Here is a 19,897-nt window from a genome sequence, read left to right as displayed (position 1 = left end):
AATGCCAGGTATTATTACCACCAACAATTTCCAGTGGAGCTGGCCTCGAAAAAAGAATAATTGTTGTACAAATATAAAGAGAATATAAAGAAAAATATATATAGTAATCAGTAAACACGGCCAGAGTGATAAGATTAGGATATAAATATATTTTTAATTCACAGTTTTGTTCAAGTTTCACTTTTTAAAAATGTACAAACAAAGATGAACACATGAAACAGAGTAGGAAATAAAATTTCTTGTTGAGGTCCACATTCTTTAAAACATGCAAATGAATATTTGTGTTTACAGCAATAATGTAAATATTAAAATGTTTGTAGATGTCTAGACGCCAATATTGAATATGTTGACATTAACCTTAAATTAATTAATGATTATTGATAACTTTTATAAGAACTTTTATAAGAAATTAAAGAGAAGGATCATTTGAATGTCTTGATGACGCCAGCCCAGTTTGTTTGGTTTTTTTTAATTTGAGGATTAATAATTGACTCAAAAATAATAAAATTAAACAATTACTAAAATAGTACAGTAATATTTTATTTAACAATACCTTTTAGCCACAATCCTTTACAAATACCATACCAATAATAATTACTGAATAAGTATATATATATATAATAAATAATCAAAGAAAGGACATAATAATACATCGCGTAGCACAGCTCTCAACGAATGTAGTCCTGTAAATAAATGAATAAAGTTGTGTAATAATGTGTAATAATAATGTGTAAAAATAATAATTGTGTAATGCCTCTGGCGGGATTCGAACCTGCGACCTCTCGCTGTCAAGGCGAGCGTCATAACCATTAGTCCACGGAGGCTTCATTGAAAAATCACAAAATTGATAACGTGGACAGAGCTAAACAATTCTTTGATTCGTTGCTGTACGATCATTATTGATTAAATTTTGCATGGATTATCATGATCCTTGTTCAAGCAACACGCATTAACTCCAATCATATACTGCTCCTCTTTACATTTTTATCTCTTTCCCGACTTCAAATTAACATAAGCTGTTTCTTCTTCTCTATATTGTAGATCTTGGTAAGTCTGGTTTTCATTGCCAGCAGTTGGTCTATCTGCCGTGAAGTCCATGTAAGTCTGTGTCGAGATATGGAATGCAATATATCAATGTAATTTATCGTTTGTAACTTGTTGCTTAATTGAAATGGATTTATACGCTTTTATACATTCTTAAAAACACATTCTCACTGGCGCTCATCCATAGTGATAACTAAGCAACAAGCGAGGACATGATAGAACACAATCAAGTGTGTGAGTGAGTGAAAAATAAATAAAATTCGGGAGGTTTATAGATTCTTTTAGAGGGCCTATTCCCAAAGATTTAAATATTGGAGTAGGCCTACGTTTTACAAGTATACAAACACTTTTAATAATCCGTAGAATATCAACTGTCAGTCGGCATATTGTATGTTTTTTCATTGATATCAGACTTTGTTTGGCCTAAAAACCGAAGCGGTTGCATACCATTGTTAGGCCTGAATATGGAAAGAATCAGTGTTATCAACGATGTGGATAGGGACACGGTACCGGAACAATTGTCGTTTGACCAACGTATTATAATTTATGGGTAAGTCTAGGAAGGCGTTATCAATAGAATATATTATTAACCTCAATCTTTTGAAAAATGAAACACATAATTAGGCCTACAGATACCATGGCTTTTTGCACGTGGCACAAAGTGGATTGGTAACACATATCAGAGGTGAATTAAAATAAAAACTTACATCTTGTTTACTCTTGTCCGTACTTCTCTTGTCTATTTTTGTCTTCTAAATTGTAATTAAAAAAAAATATTAATACAATTTGCAGTCGTTCTGTTTAGGCCGATTTGTTTTATTTAAATTTTACAATTAATTTATATGTTTATTTATTAATTAAAGTTTAACAATGGAAAGCCTGCCAATTAAGCCTACAGAATGAAGATTGAAACCACATGATAAAACACAAGAAAATACAAAAATTTGTTTCATTTTGTGTAATACTTTTCTGGGGCGGATGCAGGATTTGGCGGTAGGGGGTGAGTGAGTGTCCAGACCACCTCAGCCCTAATATGGTTTGGGCTGAGGCGGGAAAATTTGCAGAATAGGTGCCCGAAAATTACACTCATACCTTAAAACTTTTATCTGTAATTCATAACAATATAATACAATTATTTTTCTTCATATAATTTAAGGGGTGTGGGGGGTGCGATCGCACCGTCTGCACTCCCTTTGCATCCGCCCCAGCTATCTGTCCTTTTTTAGAATTTCAAGTCAGAGTTCAACCAGGACGATTTTACTGCAACATAAATAGAAGGATGGGGGTGAGGGAATGTTGTTTAATTTGGTAATTGAAAGCAATAATCCTGAATAGAACATGAACAATAATTGTGTTAATATGCCTATCTGAGAAACCTGTTTAATCCTCGTGTAGACGATCAATCCACCAATTACCCCGAAAGCTCCAATAATGATGCCCACAAATAGCATTCCAATTGTCAGACTCGTGCTACTTGAACAGACTGAACAGACTGCTAGGGGAGAACATACTATTAGTAGGTCATTATACCCCTTCAATCATAATTATTTATTATGATGTAATAATAATGTTGAATAAAGAATAATATGCAATAAATTAAAAAACATGAGTAGCAACCACAACAATAATACCAATAATAATAATAATAATAATAATAATAATAATGTAAAAGGCCTAATAATGATAATGATGATGACAATATGGTATGATAATGATGGTAATGATTGCGATGATGATGATTATGTTGTTGTTGATGATGATGATGATGATGATGATGATGATGATGATGATGATGATGATGATGATGATGATGATGATGATGATGATGAAAAAAATAAATGATGGTAATGAAATGATAATGATGGTGGTGGTGATGATGAATCAGGATTCGATGTCAGATTACGAAACGTGTAGGCTTGACACCTTGACCGTTGCTCAATTGTGTCCAAAATTTACTACAAACTCGTAAAATGTAATAATGAGCCATTATCTTTATTATATAATTAATTTTTCGGTACAAATTTTAACCTATTTGCTTTTCTTCCTTCTTTCTGTCTTTTTGTAAACTCTAATAAACAATAACATAATTGTAACATTACTTATTTATAGCTTTATTTAAATATTATTATATTATATATCAAATAAATATCTAAAAATTTATTTTTAAAAAAATGTAAAGAATCAAGTGAGTAAGTTACAGAGTTTTTAGAGTTTTGAATAACTTTTCCAATCTTCTAATCAATTTTATATAGCCGGAGCTAGTTTCGACCTAGGCAAACCTTGCTAAAAAAGGTACACTTTCTCCATATAAAGGCTTATTCTATGAATGAAATGTTCGAAGCATGAACTCTTGTAGACCAAACCCAGTACCGTTACGTATTTTTAATCGTGAGGGAAATCCACTCATGATGGATTCTATGTCGAATGAATAAAGAATGTAGGCTGCCGGCACCTTGACCTCGAAAGATTAGTGGCTACAAATTTTCACAAAAACGTGATACAATAATGACAAAATGATTATTATTATTTATTTTTTATTTTCGGTATCATATTTCAGCCGCTCCGAGTTTCTTTCCTACTCTTCTTTCTTTCCTATATGCTTCTTCCATATTTATGTTAAATATAATTTATTTAACTATACTTAAGCATTATATATATATACTGTATATATATTTCGATATAATTACATATTCTAACTGGACTAGGACTCTTAGACCTAGGCATATGTATACATTGTACCTGTATTTAACATAGGCCTATTTCATATTGTCAATCTAAAGTCGAGGATATGTCCTGGTCTCCGACCATTTTATGTTCACTTGGATAGGCTTATCTCATAAGACTTCTCGAATGGATACCTTGTTTGAAGCAAGAAACCAAGTTTTCTTTATCCAGTACCGCTCGTCTATTTTATTCGTGTGGGAAACATTTAACATATATTACTTCCTTCCAAAAGCGAAAAAAAAACTCAATATCCTTGCAAATCAGAAATTGTCCCTCTTCACCGCCAACCCCAGTATGTGTATATATTCATGTAGCAGTTGCAATTTTACTGTTTCGATGCCATACCAACCACAATAATACAATAAATAAATAATAATGAAATATTATGTATATGAATATATTATATAAAATGTATAAGTAGCTGCACTGCATTTTAATAAAATAATAATTATATTTTATATTTTGTCATTTTTTTTTCTATGGTTATAGAACCATCATATGTTTTCTTACCCCTCCTCTGTATATAGGCCTACTATGTTTTCTTTTTAATGTTAAAAATTAAGGAAACAATTGTTATTAGTTGTTAGTTATTAATCAAGTCGTATCGTTATAAGCCTTGATTCCTGGTTCTTGATAGGCTGCCCGCAGAGCCGTTAAATCTGGCCCGTGTGAAAAAAATCAGCAAAGGCCAAAGATTGGTATTGTAAGTTCTAGCTATACAGTACATGGAAAAGTCTTGAAAGAATTGTTAATTGAGTAGACTCAAAATCAAGGTGGTTTTAGGTTTTAATTTACTAAAAATAGCACTATGGCACTGCCACCTTCTAATCTTCTCTAATCCCCTCAGCTATTTTTTTTAATCTGGGGGATTTTTTTCTCTCGGCCGGCTATTTTTTCCCGGCTATTTTCGTCCAGTATTTTTCCGATGTATGGCTTTTTTCATATAAGTTCATGTATAAGGCAGAACATTATTTGTTTTTATTTTTGCTTTTTTTTTTTCACTATATATTGTCCTGTTACACCACACAGGTGTGCCGATGATTAAAAAAGCGTATCCAATCAATTGATTGATCGACTCTTGATGCATTCGAAATTCTGATGAAGAGTAAAGACACATTTTAGAAAGGTCTTTTTTTGTTTGAATCCGGGTTCACTTAAGAAATAGAGGAAAATTGAATCTGGAAGTCATTTTTAAACATACTTACCATTTGGCCTATAAATATCACACCTATTATCTAGTCGTTCATTATAGTGTATATACATGTGGTTGCATCCGCTAATACTTCGGCAAGGTGCGCGAATATTATCAAAGTAAGGGGCAGTAGACACAAAAATCGGCATGGAAAAACCAAAAATTTGTTACCCTTTTATTCCTGTTAAACAGCGACAAAAGGAAGGACGGATGATTTCAATAATTTGCACTCTCAGTGCCTTTTGGTGATTCTCTTCTACGATTATTACACCTATTTTACACCTAAAATTCTCCACTGTTTCTGGTAGCATAACCATGGAGGAGGAATAAGTTTAGTACTTGTTCATTCATGGTTTCACCATAGAGAAAATAGGTTTCACTATCATTATGGTTATTAACCGTTTTATAAATCATGCGGGTAGTCCTAATAATAAGGCTATAAGTTCACAAAAAGTGTTTATACAATATAACTAACGTTTAATACACTGAATGCAATTTCAATTTTCTTTCTTTATCTTGCAAAGAAGACAACTGTAGTGTAAACAGAATATTGATATGTATTCTTTTCTAATTGGTTTCAGAATTTAGATTTTGCATACCATAATATATTTTATAAGTCAGTCGTGACGTCATCACTGCAACTCCCAATGTTATTTGCCTATCCCCAACAGTCCACTAATTTTTCAATAAGTGGACGCTTGGCTTGATTGTTTAGGTTCGTGTGCAAAAAATATACCTAGGCCTAATTGTTTCGTCACCGTGAAGATACCGTGCAATGAAAATTGAATTGTAATTTAAAATTGCTTTAGTAAAACAAGGTTAATTAAAACCCGAAGAAAGTTACTTCAAATATAATATTAATTATGAACAGTTAAGGAAATCTTTGAATCAATGAACCCTAATAAACTGAAACCAACTGAACGTTTAATAAGAATATTCTAGACTTATTATTGAAGACTCAATGCACGAAGTTAGATGGAGGCCTACAAGCATGTAGTCGTATCTTAGCGTAGTTATGAAATCATCAGACGAATTTTACCTGCCTGCACCGACCAATCGGTGACTGTATTCTCTCTCGAATCTTTAAGAAATGTTTATTTCTTTGACGAACTTATAAAAAAAGCATTACAAACAAGGGATTATAACACAATATACAGTTACAATAGTTATTCATCGTATCCGTACTACTGTAGCACAATAAAAAGTAGAATTTGAAATTACTGTACCAAAACAATTATAACGAGTTGCTTCATGACTCAGATATTATCTGTGGCCCGTGAGCTCAACTAAAAAAATATTTGGTCCTTTAAACAAATTAATTAGGAACTAGGGGCCTAGATTGTGGGTGCAAATTAGTGATGGGTTTTGTGTCTCTATACATGGGTTAAAGGGTGAAGGCAGGCAGGTTTAAAACAATCATGTTTTTTGGGGAAGGCGGGTGTGTTTAAATTTGATCTGCTTTGAGTTACTTGGTTTTGTTTTTCTTTGGATTCATCGTGTCTGACGAGTACCACTGTTGTAAAAGTGTCGTTTCGAAATAAACAATAATAGGATAAGAACTTTCTGACAAGATTTATGTAATGTAATTAATAGAGGTAAAATTTTAGTTGTACATGTGTTGATGATGTGTTGTGTTTGTTCATGACTAGGTAGATCAAAGATCATCCCATTGTTTCAGACACGGTTGGGAACTTGAACAGTCAGTAGTTTAAGATATAGTGGCAAAATAGTTAAATAACATCATATTATAGCCTTTGGTTTCTCTATAAATGTGAAAAAAAATCAAAACAAATATCGCGACTACAGTAACCGTTTCTTAATGTGGACATCAAAACTGGAACTGGTATTGATACAAATAGTCATCATTTTCAAGACGTGAGGCAGACATCAGACATTGACTTCAGGTTGACATCAATAGTGGGACACTGCTTTTAAAACTATAAAAATATGGAGCGAACCAACAGCAACGTTGTAATTTTTATAGAGAAAAACAGTATAATGTAGTGATTATTATGCATATGCACAGATACATAAGTCCTTTCACATGGATTGGATGCACAACAGCAACACATACTCAATATTGATGTTATTTAAACATGATTTATTATACAAATGTTGCATTTTCAATAATTTAGTCCTTTACTATGCAATGACGAAAATTCTTGCCGAATGCTGGGTCTGTTACTAACATCTAACGCATTAATCGACGGGTGCAATGTATTTCAGCATTAACATTCCTATACGCCATCGTCTTATCTTTTTTTGCAATATTCAAATTTTTTCAAAAATTCAAAAAAAAAAAAAAAAAAAAAAAAAAACCCCAACAGCTGACTAGTAACTATTGCTATTGTGTACTCACTTTCACAACGATTTGTATTTTTATCAAATTGTCTACAACCACCACAGTAGCATCCACAAACGCCATTCCCATCACTGTAGTACATGTCCCCCTTATCCAAGTCACAGCCATCCTTGTAGATGCAGTCTATAAACACAAATAAAACTGATGACGTCAGGGGGTTGGGGTCTGACCGGTGCATATGCACCCTCCCTTCCCTCTAAATTACCGAAAATCCACATTTTCCAGGGTAGAAAATTCAAAAATTATACCCCACCCTCAATTTGTCAAAATTATTTTAAAAAAGAAAAGAAATTTATATTGAAATTTAAGTCTGAGAGTGCCATCTCCGGCCATCTAGAAGTGCCATAATCATAAATTTATTTACCCCAGCCCCGACCATGATGGGTGGGGTTGAGGTGATATGGACTCTCAATCTGTAAGTGTCCTTTCCTTGCCTATATCAAATTCTTTGATCCCCCATTGACAGTGGGGATTCAAGAAACCCAATCGCCCAGCCCCCTCAATTTTTCAAAATTAAAAAAACAGGGAAAAATGATATTCGAGTTGTATGATAGTGCAATTTCTGTTCATTTGAAGGTACTATAATAATCAATTTTCTTACCTCAGCCCCAACCATCATGGTAGAGCTGAGGTGGTATTCCTTCCATCTGTGAAAGTTTCTCCCTGGCCCCTCTTAAAATTACTAGATCCGCCACTGAAAACCGTATATGAATCTTCAGAACCTAAGTTATCAAATATGCCTGAGCTCCGCCACCTCGATCCCAGCAGGGCCCCCCGGAACCATTTTAGTCCACTCACTACAAATACCTTACACAAAAACAACGCGAATTGAAACAATGACTCACGAATCTTTTTTTTAAATTTATTTAACTGGTAATGCTGCAACTTTTTATATGATGTAATTGGTTGTATAGTATCGATTATATAGTTTATTATGCTTAATATTAATAATTAATTTAAAATTAATTAATATTATGCTTAGTAATTAATATTTAATTTACTTACTTGTGCAATTTAATCCATGGAAATGATCAGTGCATCTACAATTGTAGCCTTCTTCAACAACTGAACACGTGCCACCATTTCCACAGGGCTCGTCAGCACATGGACTTGCTACAGAAAAAATACCACTCACTAGCTATCCACAACATATGTACATAAAACATTATAAAGAGGCCTAGTTGTTAATTCACGAACATTCATTTTAAAAGATAAACATTTCAAAGTTTACAAAAGACAGTTAATACTACCGAAGGTTTATCGTTGATGTCTTAGTGTCTATCTTCAATCCTAAGAGCATCAGTAGATAAGCAGTCTTTCTCTACTCGAGCTCAAGCTTACCTCTTACAATTATCTTAATCGACTTTGATGTCAATCCAATGCTATTAGCAACATCCACTCTTATTGTAAACACTGTGACGTTAACATCTGGTACATTTACTGTAAAAGTTGCTGGGTTAGTGTCTACATCTTCAATTCCAGAAGGATCAGTGGTCCATTGATAAGTGACATCACTAGGATTAGCTGATATTTCAAGTTTAATAACATACTGTTCATCATGACCAACAGTGTCTTCGTTTGCTAATCCAAATTCAGGTTTATCTGGAGGACAGAATTATAGTGATTTTTAAGAATTATAATGACGAAATAAAGGCAAAGGTAAAAGAAAAGGTTAATATAAACCATAGCATATAAATTCATTATGTTCTCAATCATGTTTACTTCTTTTTATTATTATGCACTTATGAAAAAAATAAGGGGAAAAAACCTAAAAGAAGTAATTATATATGTGTTATTTTTAGCATAAGTCTGTAGTGATTCAACCATTTTATGTTAATTACCTTATGAATATTCTTTTTATTTTACCAGAAATGTTATTTACGTTATAATGTCCATGTTTATCATAGTATATTTTTATAATAAAATAATAGATACATAACTCTCATATTGTAATAGGCATATTTTAATATCATCATTTTTTTCAACACATGTTCACGGTAGCATTGTCAAGCACTCTTAAGCTGACTTGTAGCAATTAAATACTGTCTCTTATTTGGAATACTGTCTTCTGTGTGGTCATTGCCTAGACTGCATTGAGTTACTAAAAATCATTAACAGAAAGCATGGTGAAAATAGCAATATCAGATGCGTAATTGTCAATAGGGCATTCTGGATGTTATATTAATTCAATATAGCTGCCATCATAGTACTATGTAATTTGGATTTACACATTTAACAAAAGAAAAATCAGTATTAATTGACTGATTTTAAACATCTATTTTAATTAAAGTAATCATAATGCTGAAAAATACTTGACAACTCACTGTCTCTTATAAAAACAACTCCTACCAGTTTTCTCTATTGACTTTTCACATGAAAATAGATATTGACTAATATGCTGTTCAACATGAATTATTACATTAAACTATACTGTAATTTGACAACTATTCATTAATGATATTTTGTAGATTTGTACTAAAAAGAACTTTTACTAAACGACACAAACTTCCAATTGTCATTGTGTTTGGGCAACACACATTAAATGAAAAGTCATTCATAAAATCATGTTGAGACACTTACACTGAACGTCCAATTGTTTAACTTGTGATGTATCAGTACCAGCGATGTTACTTGCTACACATTTGTAGTTTCCTCCATCACTCCTCGTCACATTGTCTATATTGTATGCTAGATTTTTTGTTATTTCCGTCTTGATCAGAGCCTCATCTTTATAGAGAATGATTGTTGGATCAGGTTCGGCATTTACTGAACACACACACATTACAGATTCACATTCAGCAACAGGATTAGGAGTAACGTCTAACAATATTGAATCTAAAACTGCAATACAAAAATATATTAATATAATTCTTATCATTCAACTATCCCTTTTTGTGTTTTTTTTTTTGTTTTTTTTGTTTTTTAACTGGAAGAAATTAGACATGGACTATTCTTTCACTTCACTCACCTGGTTTTTTTCAGTGGCAGAGAAATATCTAATATTTTAAATACAATTTTTTTTCTATAGTAAAACAAAAGTGAACTAAAATCCATAACTCATAATCCACCTAGCGGCTGTTCAAGGTCGTGTGAAAATCGCGCCTCGTATCATTCAAAATCCAGTTCGTGTAAAAGAATTATGACATATGAAAAATGATGATAATATAGGAAGATTTGGTATCATTTTTTCCTCATTTAGGCCTATCTATTTTTCGACTTGGTGATTGGGCAGATCACCGAAAAGAGTCGACATAGCATCCCTCCGTGTCATTTCAAATGTCACATACTGGTGTACCAAGATCGATCTCTGTTTTGTGCATAGAAATTTAGTGTTCTTGTATTTGTAAACGTGAATTCAAATCATTCAATTCACCTGAATTTACTCAGTGTATTAACATTTATAAATGACTATTAAAAATTATAAAAAAACTTGCAAATTGGATCATTAATATGAACATGTGTTCCCATAAATACATTGCATATTGGTATATGGTTATGAACAACAATAAGAATATTGAATGAGTTCAAACCGATGGGCTAAAGTTGTAGGCTACTCACATGCAACACTTATTGTGACTGCACCAGATACTGGTGAAGGTGGATCATTTAGAACGTTAACCTCACATTGATATATGCCATCATCAGTTCGCATCGTGTTATCAATAACAAGAGTAAGTTGAGAGCCATCGCCTTCAACACTAAATCTATCAGCATAATCCATATTCACAGGACCAGGTACTTCCTGATACTCCACTATTGTCACAGGTGAGCCGTTGACAACCTCTCGCCATCTAATAGTTGGATCATTAGTATTTGTAGGATTACTTTTTTGAACGGTACAAACTAATCGTGTTTCTTGGCCTTCAACAGCATCCCCATCAATAGATACTCTGACAGTTACAGCAGAACATAAACTAATACAATTGGAAATAAACAACATAATCACTGTGTGTATTATTTGATTACTAGTACACGAAAAGTAATAATATAGGCCTATTGACTGATCCCGCTTCTATAAGTTTGTCAATGTTTACTCCTACTGGTAATGTATTAAGTTGATGAAATTGAATAAGATTGTCAGAGTCTTGATAAGATGTGTATAAGAGACAGGTGTCTTTTGGGATTGGCAGGGCATTGTAAAGGCTGGCCAGTAACTATCTGGCATAAGATGCATTCATTCCAGTTTATTGCACTTCGTTCATGTTCATAATATATAGGCCTAGTCGTTTCTAATACTGACTTATCTAATTCTTTTGTCATAGGCCATATCTGTTGTACTAGTGCTGCTTTATTATTAGTGTAATACCTACAACTGTACATATTTGTTGCTTAGCTTGTTTCACATGAGAAAAGAGTAGTACAAGGAATATCTAAGACAATTTTCAACACATTTTAATATATTTTAGGCCTAATCTAGACAAGGTCTAAAAATTTGATACGCATAAATAATACTATTGATAAGTAATAAAGACTAACAATTGTAGGCCTATGCCTTCGTATCTCGTTTTTATATGAAAATATGAAAAATCTCAAAACTAGGCGTTAGTGAATGTACTTACAATAGGCATACGCTCGTATAGAGCCTACGGCAAAACCATGTCTACCTACTATGATTCATAAGCCTTTCATTATTATGTAATAAAAGGTAATAACTACAGGAGTTGTTATTTGTTTAATATAAAAAATAGGCCTACTACAGTACTACTACTACAGTATATCAGTGAGTTACATGACCTGTATTATCACACAATTAGCTGATAAGTCGCAAGTTATACACAAAGAACATCAGGAAAAAAATTATAAATTTTTGTAACTTCGCTAAATAACTAGCTGTCTTTTTAAATCTCGTCTGACAACTACTACTTGTTACAATTTTTGTACCCGATAGTAACGTAGCACTGTATGTTCAGTCATGCGTGTACCCTCTTCAATCTACACATACTGTACAACACAGTATTTTTCTTAGTTGTGCTATGCTGATACCTCAATTTCATTTACTTCCTGTAGATTATATAAAAATGATTAACCAAATCAATTACATACCATTAAAAAGCTAATTAAATATAGAATATAATTATGTTAAAAAAATAAATGTTAATATTTTGTAACTTTGTCTGGAGTTTATAAAAACATGCTGCCTTTCAAAAAAAATCCAATATATTTATTTTTAAAATTTTACAAATGTTCGCCACTTGAGGGCGGCGTTATTGCATTTTTTTTACATTAAAAGATAAAAAGTACTTGTCAATAATAGTTTTATGCATGACACCACCATTATTTATATAAACAAAGAACCAATATTAGTTTAAAGTACTCTTTTATATTGAATATAGCTAAAAATAGAGGCCTCTAGAGGGCGCTATTCGTGAGTCCCAAACTTAAAGATGTGCTGTTCCTTGAAAATGACCAAAATCATAAAAAATAATTTTTAAATTAACTTGCTCATTTTGCAGTATCATTATTAACTTGAGCACAGAAATTATTAAATTAAAAAAATTTGTTCCCTGATTTTTTAACTGGATAATTATAATAAAGATAATAAAACACTTCCAGTGTGTTTCTATCATTTTTTTTCGCTGTAAAAGGATTTTTTTATGGGTAAGCATGTTTTAAATACACTAATGGGCAAGTAAATTTCAAAAATGATGTTTATGATTTTTTATGTTTTGTTTTGTTTTTTGCAAGGAACAGAGTACATCTTTAAAATGTTCGCTATGGTTTATCGGCCGAAACTGCTGGACATTTTATAGTATAACACTTTGACCACGTAGCCGTGCTTCCTTTTGTTACCCATATACCAAGGCATAGAGGCTTCCACCAACAAAAGCACAAACAAAATGAACCATTGATTCAGGGCTCTTTCCTGAACGGCCAGAGCGATAATTCATATTCTGGTGACCACTGCTAATGGTCATTTTAGTTTGTATTTTTGTGAGTTGTTCTTTTTTAGTTGCACATTTTATAGTTAAGTTTGCTTCATGGCGTATAAAGGAGGCCTCCAGTATCGCTCCTGTTTTGTAGTAAAACTCCTGTAAGTCGGAGAAATTCGTGAAAACATCTTTTATCGTGTCGGGTGAAATCCCGTTTACATTACAACACCATTAACAGGGCCGGATGCATAAAATGTCCAAAAGGGGCGGAAGACCGAGAAACAACACAACACTATGAAATTCTTCTTTTCTGACACCCCGAAATAACCTCAGAGGCGTTTTGGGGATCAAGAAATATGTTTTCTTTCTATATTTCCCCCTCTTTTAACATTAGGGGCCCGCCCCTTCCCCCCCCCCCCCCCCCTCAACAAAAAAAAAAAACCCTGATTAATTCTTGATGCACTCAAACATCAATCCCGTGCGCCATAATATTGAAATGATATGACGGCATCTCAGAAAAGAAAAAAAAAAATTATAATACTGTAAGATAAGTCTGTCTTTCATAACCTGGGTAACCTTCTCAAGCTGGTGGCCATTTCCAGTTTAGTTTGTTGAGACCAGCGGCGGGCCGACGTAAATTGTGCAAGTAGGCCTATAATTTAATTTTAAATGCCCTCCACACCCATTCTCTTTTATAGGCTTATAACAGGCTAACTTATAGGCATATTATTAACATTGGCCTATGATAGGCCTTGTTTTGTAATGCCGTAATGAGGGAATGCAGTAGCATGGAGAATAAAAATTAAAAAAAACTTGCAGGTTCTCCTACCCACCCACGAGGAATTTTTAGAGCACAAAAAAATCTACTCATGTACTAAGTAGTTAAAAACAATGCCATAGCCAGAAATTGCCCGATGAGGAGCCTGATACCCGAAAAATCGCCCACATTTACCTCAGCCCTACAGTGGGTGGGGCTGATGTGAGAACATTTTAAAATTAGACACCTTCAGATTCCAGGAAATGACGTTTTCCGACTGTAAAAATACGTTTTGAAAGCACAGTTTTCATTGCTTAATCCCTTATATCCCATCAATCTACTAGATACTGTACAATGAGCTACACCCGGACTTGTTAACAATGCCATAGTAGGTGGTCGTGTTTCTGTTCAACGGAAAAACTTTTTTGCAAGTACAGTAGTGCAAATCGGGTGGAAAATGATTTATTTTTTTAGTAATGTTGCGTGAGTCGGATTAAAATCTTTGGAGGACCGGAGTTGGCCTGCGGGCCGTTGGTTGAATACAGAGGTTAGTGTTAATAACTTCTTGATCCTTAGGTGATTTATTCAAAATTTTTATTTGGAATTTTCAAGGTTTATCCAGATTTTGTTGGCAGTGATTGATTAAACGTTACACCACGGATGCCAAGAAAAACACATCGAATGTCTGAAAATGACTTATTTCCATTGGAGTCCTCCTGATGGTGATGGCCAGTACACTAGGAGACGATCCTCTACTCTTTGCCGAAGTGTACTTACATGGGCCATAATGCACACGGGACAAACGGAGAAACTTTCGAAAGAGGGTGCGCATATCGTAACTTACATTTCAGCCCTCTGAAACACAAAAACATCGATAGGAATTGAACAGACGACCAAGAGCTCGAGTGGCTACCACCCAGTTTAGCCGACTGAGCTAAACTGAAATAATAATAATAATAGATGTAATTTAATAAAGTATTATGACATAACTACCTGTACAACAAGGCCCAAGTAATGATAAGTCTTGATATCATATCTGATGCTACCTGAGAATACAAACAGTTCAAATCAATTACAGCAAAACAATACATTGGAGCATAATTGCTTTTCTACTCTCCAACATTCTATCATCATGATAAAACTAATCAAATAGTAGATGTAAATAAAATATAAATATCAAAAAATAGTAGTGTGAAAATGTATTATTAGTCACTGTCACCTACATCGGTCAATTTATTTTATTTTGAAAAAATACTCCCCCACCAAAATCATGAAAATCTCCAGGTTCTATTTTTTTTAGGACTGGTTTAAACGTTTATTTTTAACACATTCAGTAGCTTGGAGAGGTGGGGGTGGGGTGTAAAAAAAAAGCTGTGGGGGAAATAAGAACCGAAGCCCATCAACGACGAGGGCCTAAAGTTGAAAAATGAAAGTACATAATATAACTAAAATATTGTAATATTATGCATTTATGAGAAAAAAAATAACATGCATATATGAAAGGCTACGGTATCTTATCGTATAACTACAGAAAAGGGGTTTAAATATGTGGGAAACATATTGAACAATTTCCTTTAAGTGAAACCAGTATGCTTACGTAAACATGTGTGGAATATTTTAGTGTCAAATATAATGAGTAAACCCTTAAACTTAATTGGTTAGTTTCTACAAAATTTACTGAATTAAATTGATAATGTTTTCAGAGGTGTTTTTTTTTTTCTTTATCTCTTGTTCATTTTTTTTCATACGCCATTTTATTGACTGCCATAAGAAATACTGTAAATAAAAATAAATAAATAAATGCTTACGGCAGCGTGTAATATGTAGGTCTATTGTATTGGCTATTTTATTTATTTTTACGGTGAAACTTGATTTTTTTCTTTAATTTAGCAATCATTAACTTCGATTAATATAATTGTTATGATGGTTGTTATTATGGGTTCCGGTCCGTTGCCACCCGGGCCCGTTGCCACCCGACCTTTTGCCACCCGGCCTGTTACCACCCGGCCTTTTGCCACCCTGCACGTTGCCACCCGTCCAGCTGCCACCCGGCCTTTTGCCACCCTAGGCATTTTTAAAACGTTCTCGTTATATTTTTCATTAAGTGTCTTCCCTTCTTATTTAATGTGTTGTCGTTAACCTTAAATTAAATCTTACTACAAAAACAACAACATCATCATCATTAATATAGGAACTTTGATTAAACCAATGACTCGATAACTTGTCTTTCACATTTGACCATTTCATACTGGCTTTAGTAATATTACAATCGTACTCATTTTCAATTTGATTTTTAACTTTTAAGCCGAAAGATTTCCAAATAATATTTGCATTTAGCCAATAAATACAAAATGTAAGTAAAGACATAAGTTCATTCACAATTTTTTTTTTTTTAGTTCCAACAATAATGTTAAACCAGCTTATTGATTCTACAATAGAAAAGCACTTGGTAATAATTACGTTAAATCTTTTCCACACAGGCTGGATTTTTGTACACAGAACCAACATATGGTGTTCATTTTTTTCAATTGTCATATAAATCACTTGTAACTACTCTCCATGTTTTTGGTCTTGTATTTTTATCTTGTGGTACATCATCGTTTGACCCTTTTGAAATGATTATCCATTCATTTGGAATTGCATTTATAAGGGAAATATATTCAATGAGCCCATTTTTTTTTTTGGAAAGTGTAGGGATTAATGCACATGGCGTTAATATTCTATTATCAATCATAATGTCATTTATTAATTTATACCCAGCTTCTACCCAGACTTTAAAATACAATGATTTTCTGTTTAAAGTTAAAAATTTATTTTCACAGTACCCGCGCGAATAAGCGCCCCGTTTTAATAACCGCCCCTCTTCAATAACGTAAAAATTTCCTTAAGCGCTCCGTTTGAATAATATCATAAGATTTTCTTTTTAGCAAGTCAACTATCCAATCAATGCTGGGACTGTTGTTGTTGGCATGATTTGAGCTGCAGAGTGGAACCACATTTTCTTCTTAGGTCAATATCAATATGAGGATATTTCTCTTGGACAGATGAGAGCTCTGATTCCTGGATAGACAGTAGGCCTATATTTCCAACTTTCCCCTTCTTACATATTTGTCTAGGCCTAGCCCAACTCTTCTTTTTCTTTTTCCAACAAATTGCACCTTTAGCACATTCTCATCTCATTTCAAGAAACCTCCAGCCGTCCTGCTAATCTCAATCGGCCGATGGCCAACAAGCTAAACACTACCCACTAACGCTAATTGCATCTGCTATTCTGCTGTTAAGTAAATATTCACAGCATTCTTGTCATGAGCCATGTTCTCTGGGACATTTATGTTTTCCACCGCACCACCATTCGTATGTCCTTATATAACCTGTTTTTATTCAAAAAGTGCCTCTTGAATTTAATAAGTTCCCATAAGAACCCCTCGATTTTCATCTCCATAAGCGCCACCTCAATTTCCACTCTGTTTTCGTGAGCTCCCCGTTTAAATAAGCGCCCTGTTTGAATAAGCGCCCCTTAGAAAGTGCAACAAATAGTTTAAGCGCACGGGCGCTTATTCGCGCGAGTACGGTAATTGCTGATTCTTAACTTTTTTTGAGACTTGAGCTGACATTGCTATTCAACTTTACAACCGATTTCAACAGTTCTATATAAAAATCAGGCATAATTTTAAGGTTAACATGTTCATTAAATTTAGTTTGCATACATTTACCGTGCATAATGGAGTGCATATAATAATTAGGATTACAATTCCGTTTTCCGGGGTGCGGACTCAATTTTAAGGAGGGGACCATTGATGGAAATCAATCATACTTAATCCGCCGCATTCTAAACTTTGTATAAGGATTCTTCCCAGATGCACTAAAAAAGGCAAAGGTTATTCCCATCTCCATGCTCATACGGAATACGGGGATTACCTTTGGCTTTATTCAAAGATTATTTAAATAATAGGAAACAGTTTGTTAGTATCAATGGGATTAAATCAAATGAACTGCCACTAACGTGTGGTGTACAACAAGGGTCTGTGTAAGGCCCTACGTTGTTTCTTATATGTGTAAATGATATTGCACGTGCTACTAATTACTTTGACACTCGCCTTTTTGCAGATGATACCAGCTTATTTCATACCTTTAATACATATGATAATATTGACCTACATTCTGTAAATGAACAATTAAAACATTGCAGACTGGTGTGATTTAAACAAATTAACAATAAACTCAAATATTTTTCGTGGTAAGCACACAGTGGTCCAACTAAATGGTGCAATTTATATAAAAGGAGCGCAAATTGATGAAGCGGAATCTACAGAATACATTGGGGTAACTTTTGACAAAAATCTGGCATGGAAAGAACATATTGATAATAAGGTAAATAAAAGTATTAACTCTAAGGCAGGCTTGCTTTACAAATGAAAGAATTTTATTCCTCCTTCAATTTTGTTATTTTGTTTTGTCTTGCCACACATTTCATATGCACTTGAGGTCTGGGGAAGTACATATATGACACACTTAAAACCAATACGCCTTACTCAAAAAAGAATTGTACGCACTATAACACATTTAGACAGATTAGCACGCACACCATCACTATTTACAGAATTGGAAATCCTTAACATTTATAAACAATATGAAGTTCAATTAATTTTATTTGTTTACGACAGCATTAACCGCAGATTTCCTTTAACAATTCCTCAATATTTTTTCATGTTCAGCATTATGACACGACAAGGGCTCAAACAAAGGGGAATCTGACTATCCCAAAATATAAAAGTAATGTGGGACAATTCTCTGTTGGGTGTTCTGGTACTAGACTATGGGATGCGATTCCAGAATATATCAGACATGAATCAAAATCTGTTTTTAAGAGAGTCAGAACTAAAGTCATTTTTTATTGAAGTAAACTTACCCATTATTTATATGTATGTTTATGTAATCATGTATGTACTATATATTTTCTTCGAAATGAATTTTTTGATAAATTTTATTTATTCCTTTGCTTTGAAATGGTACATTTGATATTTGTTAGGTTGGAAAAGTAATAATTTTGCCCTATATGGAACTATGCAATTGTTTACGTTGAAAGGGACTGGACTTGATTAGTGTTTACACTATTTTCTAGCTCCTTCATATATTGGTTTATGTATTTATTTGAATTTTAGATTACTTATACTTACTGGAAAATAAAGTTGAAGTTGAGTCGTTCTTTTCATCTTTTCCCTCTTATCGCCGGATAAAAATCTATATAATACTTTAGAAAAAATATTTACTGGTACATTTATTATACTGGCGTTATATACCAGTTTCGATATGGCTAGAGGTTTAACGGTAATTTTACCAAAACACGATAAGTATCTTTTTTCCCATAATTTAAGTGTATTTTCTAAATCAAAATTTTTTTATCCCAAGTCTTTACTCCACACGCTTTCTGATTATATCTAACGTATATCCCCAGAAACCTGACTGACTCTTTCGTCCGAATGATAGTCAGTGGATTGGACAAGCCATTTTCTAAAGCACCTATTCACATATGGCCTACCCTTTGTTTTATTTTTTTTAAACTTTAACCGTGAAATTTTACAAAATGTTTCAATCTCACTGAAAAAATAATTCAAACTGTATTCATCTTGTGTAAATGTGACAGTATCATCTGACAATTGTGCTATTTTTACAATATTTTAGTTAATTTCAATCTTAGGCAAAACAATGCATTTGCACAGGGTATTGTCTCTTATATTTACGGCCATGACTTCCGCAACCAACATGAATAATAAGGCCGATAGCGGACATCCCTGTGTTACACCACATTCCATATTGAAATGCTCCGATAACCATTCATTATTTATCACAACACATTCTCTACCTGTTCTATACTTTTACCCTTATGTATATATGTGGGTGTGTATTAAGTGGTCCAGAGAAATTGTAAATTGTATGCTGTCTCCTAG

General features: G+C 33.3%; 1 protein-coding gene across 7 annotated transcripts in view; it reads right to left on the bottom strand.

Moving 5' to 3' along the window:
- Positions 1-719: 719 nt before the first annotated feature.
- LOC117100525 (neurocan core protein-like) overlaps positions 720-19,897 on the bottom strand; it is a 19,713-nt gene continuing 535 nt past the window's right edge. Inside the window, exons 1-11 of one of the 7 annotated variants that reach the window (XM_033240284.1) lie at positions 19,127-19,175; positions 14,943-14,995; positions 12,204-12,323; positions 10,881-11,236; positions 9,903-10,163; positions 8,664-8,924; positions 8,328-8,435; positions 7,320-7,445; positions 2,421-2,554; positions 1,752-1,796; positions 720-1,104 (exon numbers count right to left, since the gene is read on the bottom strand). In XM_033240284.1, the coding sequence (XP_033096175.1) occupies positions 985-1,104; positions 1,752-1,796; positions 2,421-2,554; positions 7,320-7,445; positions 8,328-8,435; positions 8,664-8,924; positions 9,903-10,163; positions 10,881-11,043 (1,218 nt within the window). In that variant the 5' untranslated portion in view covers positions 11,044-11,236; positions 12,204-12,323; positions 14,943-14,995; positions 19,127-19,175 and the 3' untranslated portion in view covers positions 720-984. Of the gene's footprint in view, positions 1,105-1,751; positions 1,797-2,420; positions 2,555-7,319; positions 7,446-8,327; positions 8,436-8,663; positions 8,925-9,902; positions 10,164-10,880; positions 11,237-12,203; positions 12,324-14,942; positions 14,996-19,126; positions 19,213-19,897 lie in introns of those variants that run through there. The other 6 variants (XM_033240283.1, XM_033240278.1, XM_033240281.1 and 3 more) reach the window with 6 other exon arrangements.

This window comes from Anneissia japonica, unplaced genomic scaffold (assembly GCF_011630105.1).
Source record: "Anneissia japonica isolate Jap-2015-1 unplaced genomic scaffold, ASM1163010v1 scaffold685_len2926416_cov193, whole genome shotgun sequence".
NCBI classification, from domain to species: Eukaryota; Metazoa; Echinodermata; class Crinoidea; order Comatulida; family Comatulidae; genus Anneissia; species Anneissia japonica.
The sequence above is the reverse complement of the archived record's forward strand: the minus strand, read 5'-3'. Positions and strand labels throughout refer to the sequence as shown.